The sequence below is a fragment of the Puma concolor genome, chromosome E4 (genome assembly GCF_028749965.1).
Source record: "Puma concolor isolate L17-30 chromosome E4, mPumCon1.1.hap2, whole genome shotgun sequence".
In the NCBI taxonomy this organism is placed as follows: domain Eukaryota; kingdom Metazoa; phylum Chordata; class Mammalia; order Carnivora; family Felidae; genus Puma; species Puma concolor.
Window position 1 is genome coordinate 4,779,938 of NC_141683.1, and position 12,132 is coordinate 4,792,069.

Sequence of the window (12,132 nt, forward strand, 5' to 3'; positions counted from 1 at the left end):
AGCTGGGGCGTTGCTGAGGGGAAGCTGAGGAGTAGCTGAGCTGAGGAGTAGCTGAGCAAAAGCTGAGAGTAGCTAAGGAATAGCTGAAGAGAAGCTGAAGGGAAGCTGAGGAGAAGCTGAGGAGTAGCTGAAGAGTAGCTGAGGGGAAGCTAAAGAATAGCTGAGGAGAAGCTGAGGGGAAGCTGAGGAGTAGCTGGGCCGAGGGAAAGCTGAGGAGTAGCTGAGTAGCTGAGGCATTGCTGAGGGGAAGCTGAGGAGTAGCTGAGCTGAGGAGTAGCTGAGCAAAAGCTGAGAGTAGCTAAGGAATAGCTGAAGAGAAGCTGAAGGGAAGCTGGGGAGTAGCTGAGCCGAGGGAAAGCTGAGGAATAGCTGAGGAGTAGCTGAGTAGCTGAGGCGTTGCTGAGGGGAAGCTGAGGAGTAGCTGAGCTGAGGAGTAGCTGAGCAAAAGCTGAGAGTAGCTAAGGAATAGCTGAAGAGAAGCTGAAGGGAAGCTGAGGAGAAGCTGAGGAGTAGCTGAAGAGTAGCTGAGGGGAAGCTAAGGAATAGCTGAGGAGAAGCTGAGGGGAAGCTGAGGAGTAGCTGAGGAGTAGCTGGGCCGAGGGAAAGCTGAGGAGTAGCTGAGGAGTAGCTGAGTAGCTGAGGCGTTGCTGAGGGGAAGCTAAGGAATAGCTGAGCAGAAGCTGAGGGGAAGCTGAGGAGTAGCTGAGCTGAGGAGAAGCTGAGGGGAAGCTGAGGGGTAGCTGAGCTGAGGAGAAGCTGAGGGGAAGCTGAGGAGTAGCTGAGCTGAAGAGCTGAGGGAAGCTGAGGAGTAGCTGAGATGAGGAGGAGTAGCTGAGCTGAGGGGAAGCTGAGTAGCTGAGGGTAGCTAAGGAATGCTGAGGAGAAGCTGAGGAGTAGCTGAGCTAAGGGGAAGCTGAGCTGAGGAGTAGCTGAGGAGCAGCTGAGCTGAGGAGAAGCTGACAGAAGCTGAGGGGAAGCTGAGCTGAGGAGAAGCTGAGGAGTAGCTGAGGAGCAGCTAAGGAATAGCTGAGCAGAAGCTGAGGAAAGCTGAGGAAAAGCTGAAGAGTAGCTGAGCTGAGGAGCTGAGGGAAGCGGAGGAGTAGCTGAGCTGAGGCGAAGCTGAGCGGAACCTGAGGGGAAGCTGAGGAGTAGCTGAGCTGAGGAGGAGTATCTAAGCTGAGGAGTAGCTGAGCTGAGGGGAAGCTGAGCTGAGAGGAAGCTGAAGAGTAGCTGAGATGAGGAGGAGTAGCTGAGCTGAGGAGAAGCTGAGGGGAAGCTGAGGAGTAGCTAAGCTGAGGAGTAGCTGAGCTGAGGAGCTGAGGGTAGCTAAGGAATGCTGAGAACCTGAGGGGAAGCTGAGGAGTAGCTGAGGAAACACTGAAGATCGCAGCAGGAGGAGACTGGATATAAAGGGTGGGCTATCGTGACTGGGAAAAGGGACCCTGAAATGCAGGCTGACATGTTTAACCCTGGGCCCGGGAACTCACCTCTCAGTGGAAGCGCCGCAGTGATAAGCTGGAGATGGCGTTCGGGGAAGACGAAGCCGTCAGGAGTCCTGGGGGTGGCGGGGGGCGAGGGGGGGGGTGCTGAGGGGAAAGGGCATCAGTGGCCCGAGACTGAATCCCCTGTAGAACTGACTCAAGAGGCAGGATTGCACGTGGGTGACCGTTGGAGGGAGAAGCGAGAAGGTCAGACATCGGATGTGTCTGTGGCCTGCTGTCCACCCAGCTGGGCCAGCCGGCCCCGGAAACGCTATTCCCATCCCACCTCCACCCCCTGCCTGGTGTCATCCGAGTCGCCGGGGGCAGCCCAGCAGGACGGCGAGGGGAGAGCAGGGGCAGCTTGGGACAGGGTGGAGGTGGAGGGGACCTGAGGCTGGCCTCCTGGGAGAGGAGTGTTTGTCCAGGCAAGCGTGTGCTCCCACGACACCGGTCCAGCAGTGACCTCCACCCCTTGGTCCTGGCCACACCCTGCTCCTGTCCTTTAATAAAAGACTGAACCCCTCAGAGGAAAGCACCCCGGTCTGTTCCATTCCAGGCTGGGAAGCAGGATCCCGTGGGCCCCTGTGCCTCCGGAAAGCGGGAAGGGGGTCGGAGGGAGCTGCCGGTGTGGGTCCGCTCAGAGAAACGTCTGCCTCACGTCACAGGGCCACCTGGGTCACCACGGGTCAAGGATGAGGTCCCTGAGCCCTGGCCTCGGCTGTCCCCTCAAGAACAAAGGTTGGGGTGTGGGATAGGGTCGCTGGGTTTAATTCGGGGAAACGGGGGGGGGGGGGTCTGGACCGGAGGGGCGGGCCGTTTGTATCCAGGCCACTCGGTGACCGCTCAGGGCACCACCGTGCACGGCGCAGGGAGTCAGGAGACCTGGACTGTACTCCCAACACGGTCGCTAATTAGCTCTGGGACTCTGGGCAAGTTATACCCCTTCTCTGGGCCTCAGTGTCCCCTCCTGTAAAAATAACACTTAGAAAACTAGTAATGTCGAGAAAACTTGATAATTGTTTAACAGCTGCATTAAAAGAGGTACACTGGGTGCCCCTGAAGGTGCAGGGCGGCTAAGAATTTTCAGATCGGAGACTCTTGAAGCAAAGACAAGTTTGAGGGGCCCTTGGGGCGCTGGAAGGGAGATGGGCCAAGGCCTGGGGGGGTACAGGCAGGCTGTGGGGGGCATTATGGGGGGGCTCTGTGGACACAGGCCCTCCCCTGGCTGCCGTCCTCCCCACCCCCCAGGGGGCTGTGCTCTGGGGCATCTGTTGGGCTGCGAGACAGAATAAGGAAGACCCCGAGGGAAAATGGGAGGAGTCAGGCCCGAGACCCTGAGGACCAGGAATGAGAAGGCAGAGGGGTGTGGGGAGCTCAAAAAAGGGCTCATCAGAAGCCCCTACCCTGCAACATGGGAGGAGGCTGGGAGAGGGGGCCCGGCTCGGTGCACTCACCCCCTCTCTGTGCTCCCCTCCCCGAGGAGGAGCCCCGACAGGGATTGGCAGGGCACTGACAGCTCGGGCAGCAGATGGGACCCAGGTGTCCCCTCCTGGGGTGGGTGGCTCGGCCCACAGAGGCCAGATGGTGTTTATGGTGGGAAGGAAGGCCTGAGTCGTCCAGAATAGGCGATCAGCCCCCCAACAGACCGCCTGGCCACACCCCTCGGCCCCGGGGCAGGAAGGCACGCCAGCCCTGGGTTCTATAAAACAAGTTTATTCACATTTTAGAAAAACGAATTCTAGGACAGGGGATGGTCTCCCCGTGGGATGGGCATGAGATCAACAACAACAGAAGGCCAGAGCGGGGAGCCGGGAAGGGAGGAGTGGGGGCGGGGGGCCACGGCCCCCACTCTGGGTGGGGAGGCCAAATAAATTAAAGGAAGGGGGGACAGAGGGAGAGGGGAGCCAGGCAGCCAGAAGTGCTCTTGGAGCTGGGCTGGAAGACAGTCCACACCTGCAAGAACTGGGGAGAGAGAGCGCGGGGTGCGCTAAGGACAGAGCCCCCTCCGGTGCCCGCTTCTCCCCCAGGCGGGGCCGGGGAGGGGCACTCACCCCAGCACGCGGTGGCGGGGAGGCCGGGGCCGGGGGTGCGGTGGGGGGGGGGGGGGGGAGACAGCAAGGTCGGGGGTTCTTTGCCCTCACCTGGGGAGCAACGGGTCACCGTTTTCGAAGCCTCTTCATGAAGCAGCACGTGATGGTACCAAGGACGGTGGCCCCGGTGACTAAGGCGACCCCGGCACCCACCAGCAGGGGCACAAACAGGGTGTCCAGGGCTGGGAGAGAGCGGACGGCTCTGTTCAGCCCGGGGTGCCACTACCCTGCCATGCCCGCGTCCCAGCGCCCTCGCTGCCGGGTCGCGGGCCCCCTTCCTCCATTCCCAGACGGCGCCCCCTGCCCTCTCCTCCCAGACCAGGTTCAGCGGGGATGCTGGGGCCAGAATGGGACGAAAGCGGGTTTTCACGCAGGAGAAGGGGGGACGGGAGCAGGAGGGGCACATGGGAGGGGCAGAACAAGGGCCCCGGCTGAAGCGGGGGGCGGGCAGGGGTCACTCACCGTGCGTGTAGGGGTACACCGTGACGGGCCCCGAGCGAGCGCTGCCGGCCTGGTACCAGCTGTAGTCGGCATGCCGCACCCAGGCGCTGGGGGCGCAGTGGTACACGCCTTCGTCCTCGGGCCCCAGGCTGTGCAGCCTCAGCCGGTGGCTGCGGGGCCCCACCAGCTCCACGCTGACCGGGCCTCCTCCAGGCCGGACCCCCAGCTCTGCCACGCCGTCCTGGCCCACGCCGCCCACCAGCCGGGCAGGTGCAGGGCTCAGCTCCCCTTCCTCGGGTCGCTCCACCCACCAGCTGGCAGCCAGGCGCAGCCCCGGGGGGCCGCCGCGCACAGAGATGTTGCAGAGCAAGGACGCCGTCTCCCCACGGTACACGGTGCCTCCCGCCAGCCAGGCCACGGCCTCCAGCACCACGCCTGCAGGACGAGGACGAGGACGTGGGGTCAGAGGGGTGTGGGGTCGGGACTGCTGTCCGAGCGACACCCCAGTCCTGAAGAAGAGAAGCGGGGAGACCGAGGCATGGCAGCAGCCGGGGCGGAGCAGGGGGGGGATGCACAGAAGCAGAAGGAAGAGGTCCCACCAGCCCCGGACCCTGGCCAGGCCCCAGCCACCCCCTCACCTTCCTCCCGCACGTGCACCGGGAGTGGCCGGGAGCGGGCACTGGCCGCTTCTCGAAGCCGAGCCCCAGACCCTCGGACGTAAGCCTTGGCCAGGCAGCGGTAGGTGCCCGCGTCACCTGGCCTGGCAGCCTCCAGCCGGAGCCGGTAGGTTCTGGACGCCACCTTCTCCATGGCGATGTGCCGGCCTTCATAGCCGGGGCCCAGGCTGCCCACACCCTCTGTGTCCAGCTGGGCTACCAGGCGGCCGGGCCCAGGGGCCCCGGCAGGGGCCATCTCCCAGCCCACAGAGTACGCAGCGTGGCGGCCTGGCGGGGGCAGCGCCCCGGACACGTTGCACAGCAGTTCCAAGGGCTCTCCGGGGCCGATCCGCCGTTCCCCGGGCCCCACGGCCACTGCCAGCTGGCTGGCTGCAACACAGGACAGGGAAGGGGCGTCACGGAGGCAGCAGGGGGCACAGAGCTCCCGACTCCCCACCTGTAGTTCTCTCCTGGACAGCGGCACTGTCACAGGGTAGGACCGTGGCGCCCACCCAGGGCCTGACTCTTGGCCCTTGGCCACGGCCCTCCCATCTCCACACCCAACTTCGGAGCAGAGAAAACCCACCACGGGAGGGAAGTGATGCAAACAGGATGGCTCACTGTGGAAGACGGGCTCCCTGGAGTCGGGCAGGGACCGTCCGGTGCCCGCCCTCGGCCACGGGGCCCACTGCGACACCACAGCCCCCAGTCCCACCGTGGGCCCGTGGCACTCACACAGCGTCTGCACGTCCACGTGGGCCAGGACAGCTCTCTTCTCCGCGATCTGGGCCCAGCTGCCGTCGGGATCCTGAATCCACTCGGCAGCCGTGCAGTGGTAGGTGCCCGCGTCCTCGGCCTGGGCACCCCCCACCACCATGCGGTAGCGCTCGGCCCCCTCCTTGCCCAGCCGCAGCTCCCCGGCAGCCAGCCGCTCGGCATAGGGAGCCCCAGCCTCCACGGCCAGGTCGGGCCGGAGCCCCACGACTTCCTGCAGCGTCGCTCGCCCTACGGGCGCCTCGGGGACCGCTCTCCCGAAGGACACGGCCAGGTGTGTGTGCTTCTGCGTGCTCGTCCGCGCCAGGCAGCCCAGCGCCAGCTCCTGCCCCTCGTGCACCGTCAGGCGAGGCGGTGAAGTGGGGGCCTGGCGGCCTCGGGGCCCCGGGGGGGTGGCAGACACCTGCAGCGCATCTGGAAGAACTGGAGAGAACAGCCGGAGTGGGGGAGGGCCGGGAGCCGGTGGCCCTCGTTGCTGTTCCCCGTGTACCACCTGCTTCCTGAAATAGACCGTGGTGAGCTCCCACAGGGCCGGGTGATCTCTTCTCTAACCCAGTGGTGCCAGGGACGGTGCTGGGCACCCCACAGGCGCTCAATAAATACTTGTCAAAGTTCATAGCCCAGCCCGTCGCCTACTCACCCGTATGTGTGGAGCCGACCCCTGTTTGAACTACAGAAAAGTGGCTCTGTCCTCCTTCCCAGAACACAAAGAAATATAAGAGACCAAGAATGTCACGTGGCCTCACTCCTCCTACCCTACCTCCACTTCCTCCCCCTCCGCCCCCAGATCTGGATCCTGGAATCTCCAGGAATGGCCTCTATTCACCCCAGCAGGCTCCCCCCACCCGGGAATGGAGGGGACTGGCTCCCCCTTTCCCCGGAGGTAGCTCCATAGAACAGGAAGAGCCAGCAGCTAGAACGAAGAGACCTCGGTTAGAGGCCCAGACCGGCCACCGGCCTGTGGGCGATGTTGCGCGAGTCCCGTAACCCCTTTGGGCCTCAGTTTCCCCAGCTGCAAAACCTGAGGGGTGGTTAGACAGGTCCCTCCTGGCCCCGACGCTGCGCCTTCTGCGTGGGTGGGCCTCGCCCCCCGCCCGGGGCCGCTACCTCTCAGCTCCACCTTGCCGCTGTAGCTGCCCAGGTAGCGGGTGTCCGTGGACGGGGTGTAGCACTCGTAAATGCCAGCATCCTGGGCCTGTAGGCGGGCGATCCTGAGCACCACGGCGTCCCCCTGGAGACGCTGCACCTGCACCTCACCAGCCGCCACGCGGGGCCCGAAGACAGCGTAGGAGAAACGGGCATCCCTGGTGCTGACGATGCCCAGCGCGGCCTCTGGAGCCTCAGGCCTGTAGAGGAACCACTCGAAGTCCTGCTGGGCAGGGCCCTCGTAGCCACTGACGTTGCAGGGGATGGAGACGGCCGTGCCAGCCACGCGGTACAGGGGCCCCTGTGGGACCAGCACCTCCCGGGCGAAGCACTCGGCTCCTGTAGGGAAGGACGGGAGATGCCGGAGATGCCTGGGTCCCCGCCGCATCGCCCACTACCAGCCCCGCTCTTGACCCCTGCCCAATGAAGGACCGGAGACCTGGGGAAGGCTGGGACCCGGCTGGGACCCAGGGAAAGGATGCCGGGAGGTAAGACACCCGGATCTCGAGTTGGTCACAGACCCAGGTTTGCCTCAGGACCCAGAAACACCCCATTTCCGGCGGGTCAGAAGTAAGGCCCCTACGGGCAGAAAGAAGTCTATCTGCTTCCGTTCCTTGATTCCAGCTGTACCTGGATTCCCTCCCCCATTTCCCCGCTCTCGTGCGTTCTGGGCCCGGTCAGCGGAGCCTTCCAGCTAAGGGACTCAGTCCCCGCGTCCCTCTCCTTTGTTGGAGGGGAGCTGGCAAAATCTTGCTTAGAAGGGCGGGTTGGCTCAGCTGTGTCACCTGGACCAGGGGACTCCAGACAATGGAGCCAGTGGCCCGAGCAGGACAGGGCACAGACCCAGTCAGTTCTCACCACACAATGCCCTCCCCGCCCCGTCCAGCTGTGCCATGAGCTCACTGCTTCTGCCATCCCACAGGGCTGCCGAGGCAGCTGAGGCTTATGGGGCAAGAACCAACCTCTGCCCTGGCCTCTGGGGGCAGAAGATCGCTCCCCCAGCCCCACCCCCACCCCCAATCTTCTAGGCTGACCCAGTGGATGCACAAAGCCCCCCTCCCAAGTCCCTAACAAAAGCCTTCATTTGCATACGGTGTGCATTCATTTACATAAGGTTCCCTCTGTGTTGGGAGGCGCAAACTCGGGCCACCCCTTCCTGTCTTTCTCTCCTCAGATAGGCCAAAATTCTCTTCTTCCCCATGCTGCCCCCACCTCCAGGCCCTACACTGCCCCCAGCAGATACTCCTGAGGCCCTTGGAGGGCTCTGCTTCTTCCTTCTCTCCTTGCATCCGTCCTTCCGTAGCCCCACTGGATAAGATCACAGAACTCCAGGAAGGAGGGCTGGGCCAGCCCCCTGCTTCCATTTCACACAGGAGAAAAGTTCAGGCAGAAGTATAATGTCTTGACCAAGATCCTACTATCCTTAGATGGCTTCCACAGGTCCCTGCAGAGCGACAAAGCCAGGGAAGAAGAGGGGGAAATCCTAGCAGAGGCCCGGGCCCGGGGAGACTGACCTCACCAACCAGAATTCCCATCACTCCCAGGGGCATACCCAGGGCCTTTCTGCAGAGGCTGGAGAAAAACACCAAGTTTGTGGTCAAGCTCTGCTCTCTGGCTCCTCCAGAAGCTGGGCTCTTAGCCCTTTCCTGTGGCTGAGTCCAGGGAGGAGGGAGGCACTTGCGGTCGCTTGGGTTCAGCAGGTTGGGTCCCGGCCCCAGCCCCGTGCCCCGTGCCCAGCTGCATGGACACATCCCTTGTTCTCCCAAGCTGGTTTCCACACTGGAGGAGAGCTAAGAGCTTCCATTCTGACAGTGAGTGAGGCTGTGACTCAGGAGGGCCCTACCCTAGGGCATTTCATAATCTAGGCGACGGTGGAGACAGCTGAGCTGACACCTTTGGGCCTCCGGGCAGACTCTGCTCAGAAGGGCCCCCTCCCACCTTCCTGGCTCCACAGCTGCTGATGCTTGGAGATCCCCATGGGAAAGTCAGCCAGCCGCCTTAGGAAACCAGCTGCCAGGCAGCTCCCTTCCCAGGCCAGAGCGGGGAGGAGGGGCAGACACCTGCTTTGGGGTCCATCGGATCTGGGTTCGAATCCAAGACCTAGCGCTCCCTAGATGTGTTCTCTGGGGCAAGTCACTTCACTTTCCTCATCTTCGGAATGAATGGAAATACCCGCACGCAGTGGGCAGGCAGATCTCTGCGGGCTCTTCCAAGTCTGTGCCCCACCCCTCCCCACCTCCTCTGGGCCCTTCCACTCCACGCTGCCCACTGGGGACAACGGGCCAACTGCTAGGCAACCGGGCCCCACAGCAACTCCCTCCTGCCTCCCACCCAGGGCTCCAAGGAGAGGCCTCATTCTGTTTCCCCAGGGCCCAGGGACCTATGCAGCCAGGGGCGAGGCTCTGCTTGGCACAGCGGTGGGGCTCTGGTCTGGAAACAGGCTGCTGGGGCTACGTCGTCAGCCTGCGCCTTGACTATGGCAGCTTGGAATCCGGGTGGCAAGGCCACCCCCACGCGGTGCTCTTTCTTGCTTCAAGGGCTTGGGTCTCCCCAACATCTGTACAGGCAGCCTCCCTGTCTGGAAGCCATGCTCCTCCCCAGACAAGCTCCTAAGGGAACCCTCCAGTTCAGGCCAAAAACAACTGCACTGTCAGGGCCCTGATGCATCCACCCAGCGGTGGCCAGAACACCTCGCCATGATCACCCACCCCAGCGGATGCAGGGTGCTTGGAGATCCCAGCATCGGTCCATGGAGCCTGCTTTCCCCTGAGGCGGGGAAGGTGGGGGGACTAAGGGGGTGTGACCAGCGGTGGGGGGCTACAGAGTCAAGTGCGACCTGAGAGAGAGAAAGTGGGCAAAGAGAGACCCCGCCCCGCGTGGAGACGGCGTAAGAGGCGGAAGTGCCCCAAACATCAGATGATGAAGTGGGGCGGAGGGGAACCATCAGGGGAGACTGAACTTCAAAGATTATGGGCAGAACCGGCCTCTGGGCCTCCAGCCAACTCCGGGCAATTACGAAGACGGGCGAGCACTGCCCACGCAGGGAGGGCACTCAGAGCTGGGCCTGAAGCTCAGTGTGAGGCGGAGGGAGACGTAGCATTTGGGCGCAGAGACCCCAGGACCTGAGTACGCCGACTGAGAGGTGGGGCCGACCCCGCGGCCTGGGGGGTGGCACCTCGGTGGGTCCTCACTGGGCCCCAGCCCGGGGCCTAGAGCTGGGGGTCTGGCTCGGCGGGCAGCTGGGCGCCGAGCTCGGGGAAGCTCGAGGCGCCCCTGACGGAGAAACGGGTGCGAGGGGCCCCGAAACGCTGGGGAGGTGGGCCGGGCCGAGCGCCAGGTGGCAGGCACATGCCGGCAGGGTTGGGGGCCGGGGCGGGGGCCGGCTTACCCAGCATTAGCAGCAGCAGGAGCAGCAGCAGCGGGAGCCGCGGCGAGAGACCGAGGGCGCCCATCCTGCGCGGCCGGCTTTGGGGAGGCTCCGGGGGTCGGCGCGGGCTCTGAGTGGACGGGGGCTCGGGGGCGCATGCCCGGGTAGGGGGCACGAAGCGGAGCAGCGAGGCGCGGGTGCACGCAACGGAGCCGAGCGGCGCGGGCGCTTCCAAGTCCCCTCCCTCCCCCTTCCTCTTCCTACCGCTTTCCCTCCTTCCGCGGAGACCATTCCCGCCCCGCCCCGCCCCGCCCCGCCCCAAGCCCCGCCCCGACCCCGCCTGCTCCTGGCCCCGCCCCGGAGCCCGGGCTCCACCCCGCCCCTAGCCCCGCCCCGCCCCGATCTCGGTCCCAGCCCCACCCCAACCCCTCATCCCGAACTCTCCCAGACCCCGGACCCTGGACCCGTCCCGTCTCCGCTCCGTACCCGGACCCTGGACCCCCTCAGACCCCGGACCCCGGACCCGCTCAGAGCCTCCCAGACCCCGGTCCCAGAACTAACCTGACTTCTGACCCCGGCCCCGCTCCGCCCTTCTCGGTCCGGGCTCCGCCCGAGCCCCGACTTCAGCCCCGCCCCGACGCCGGGACCCGGGCCCGACCCGCCTACCTGGGTCCGGGCTCCGCCCCGACCCCCGGCCGGCACCAGGGGGCGGCACTTGGGCTCAGCCAAATCCCTACCCCGCATCGTCCCACCGCCCCGCACCTTCAGGCCTTTCCCTGAGAGTTGGGTGAGGGGGCCTTGGGGTCAGTCAGGTGACTGGCCACGCACTTAGGATCCAATCACTTGCCGTGGGCCGTTAGGCCTCGCTGCAAACCCCGCTCTAGTGAGGATGGGCGGGACCCAGGAGTTCCGGAATGCGGAGGGCCGGGGCTGAAGGGCGCAGCGAGGCCTCACAAGGTCGCGGGAGACCTGTTTGCCACCCCCTCGGGGCAGAACCAGAGGGAGTGCGTTAGGAGGGTGCGCCGTCTGGGCGCCATCACTTCCTGGTTGGGGATCCCGTCCAGTTGGTTAACGTCCTTCAACCTGTTTCCCTGGTGGCACACTGGACTGAGACGACATCCACCCCAAGGCGCTTCTGTGACGATTAATTGACATAATGTACACGAGGTTCTTGGCACAGATGACACGGAATAGGAGATAGGGTGTTTATGGGGTTTAGTTTTCGTTTCTGAATGATTATTTAAACCGCTTCCTGAGAGAGGTTTTGCTTAGCGTTTATAGGAGCAGCGAGGCGATTGCATGAAGGAGTCTGTCTCCAGTGAGGAGAGCTGGACTCGGCTGGCACTGGGAACGGTGGGGCCTGCCCAGGAGGCGGGAGGATGGGAAGGGGGTCTCTTCCCAGCCACGGAGCAGGTGGGGCATGGGCAGGTGCAGGAAGGATGGGGCCAGGTAGAAGAAGGGACAGCCAGGTCTGCAAAGCTTAGGCTGTCAAAGGCGCCGGCCCTGGGAAGTGACCCCACAGCCCATGCCCCTCCCAGTCCCCACGCCCTCCCAGTCCTTTTACAGAGGAGGAAACTGAGGCCCCAAGAGGGGAAGTGACAGAGGTCAGACCAGATCTTCCCTGGATACAGTCAGTGCCTGGCTCAGAGGAGGTGCTCAGTTGAAGCCACATTCAGAGATCAGAGAAACTCTTTAGCAGAATGCGGATCTCAGCAAGGGACAGCCCTCCCTCCCAAGACTTCCAGGACTGGCCCAGGTGCCTGTTTCCTCCCACTCTGAGATATTCACAGCCTGATTTCTCCAGATCCATTTCACCTAAATGCATCCATGCGTGGTTCTGGGCGATGTGAAAACGGAAAGGCATAGGGAAGCTTTAAAGGGAAACCGCTCTCCCTTTTGGGGGGGAGCAGAGTGCACTTGCTCTGCCTTCCTGATGCTTGAGAGCTGGGAGACGTTGCCCATCCGATCGTCCCAATGCCGTTTATGGGATGTCTACACAGTAGGCCCCTCCGGGTATCGTTTCTAGTCTTGACAGCATATTTTGCCAGATGGTGTCATTTAACAGATGAGAAACTGGAGGTTCAGAGAGGTTAAGCGTCTTCGCCAAGGCCACACAGCTTTTAAGTGGCCAGTGTCTGATGAGCTCAGGCCTGTCTGTCCCCAGAGCCCCAAATCTT

General features: G+C 63.6%; 1 protein-coding gene across 2 annotated transcripts; it reads right to left on the minus strand.

The window, feature by feature from the left end:
- Nucleotides 1-3,178: 3,178 nt before the first annotated feature.
- On the minus strand, nucleotides 3,179-10,227 carry IGSF8 (immunoglobulin superfamily member 8). Of its 2 annotated transcripts, none has more exons than XM_025915262.2 (7): nucleotides 9,977-10,227; nucleotides 6,550-6,927; nucleotides 5,404-5,865; nucleotides 4,651-5,058; nucleotides 4,034-4,447; nucleotides 3,623-3,753; nucleotides 3,179-3,443 (listed from the first exon to the last, which is right to left on the minus strand). In XM_025915262.2, the coding sequence occupies exons 1-6, from the start codon at nucleotides 10,038-10,040 to the stop codon at nucleotides 3,638-3,640; spliced, it is 1,842 nt and encodes a 613-aa protein (XP_025771047.1). In that variant the 5' UTR covers nucleotides 10,041-10,227; the 3' UTR covers nucleotides 3,179-3,443; nucleotides 3,623-3,637. The 2 variants fall into 2 exon arrangements, with proteins under 2 accessions (XP_025771047.1, XP_086550117.1); XM_086693991.1 differs by lacking the exon at nucleotides 9,977-10,227 and adding an exon at nucleotides 7,028-7,580.
- Between the last annotated feature and the right edge of the window lie 1,905 nt (nucleotides 10,228-12,132).

Excerpts from the sequence above, each read along its gene's own strand:
- IGSF8 (XM_086693991.1), bottom strand. The coding sequence starts at position 7,142 with ATGGGGTGTTTCTGGGTCCTGAGGCAAACCTGGGTCTGTGACCAACTC. Across the intron at positions 6,928-7,027 it reads CGGGTCCCAGCCTTCCCCAG|GAGCCGAGTGCTTCGCCCGG; the intron begins GTCTCCGGTCCT and ends CCTTCCCTACAG. Across the intron at positions 5,059-5,403 it reads CGTGGACGTGCAGACGCTGT|CCAGCCAGCTGGCAGTGGCC; the intron begins GTGAGTGCCACG and ends CCTGTGTTGCAG.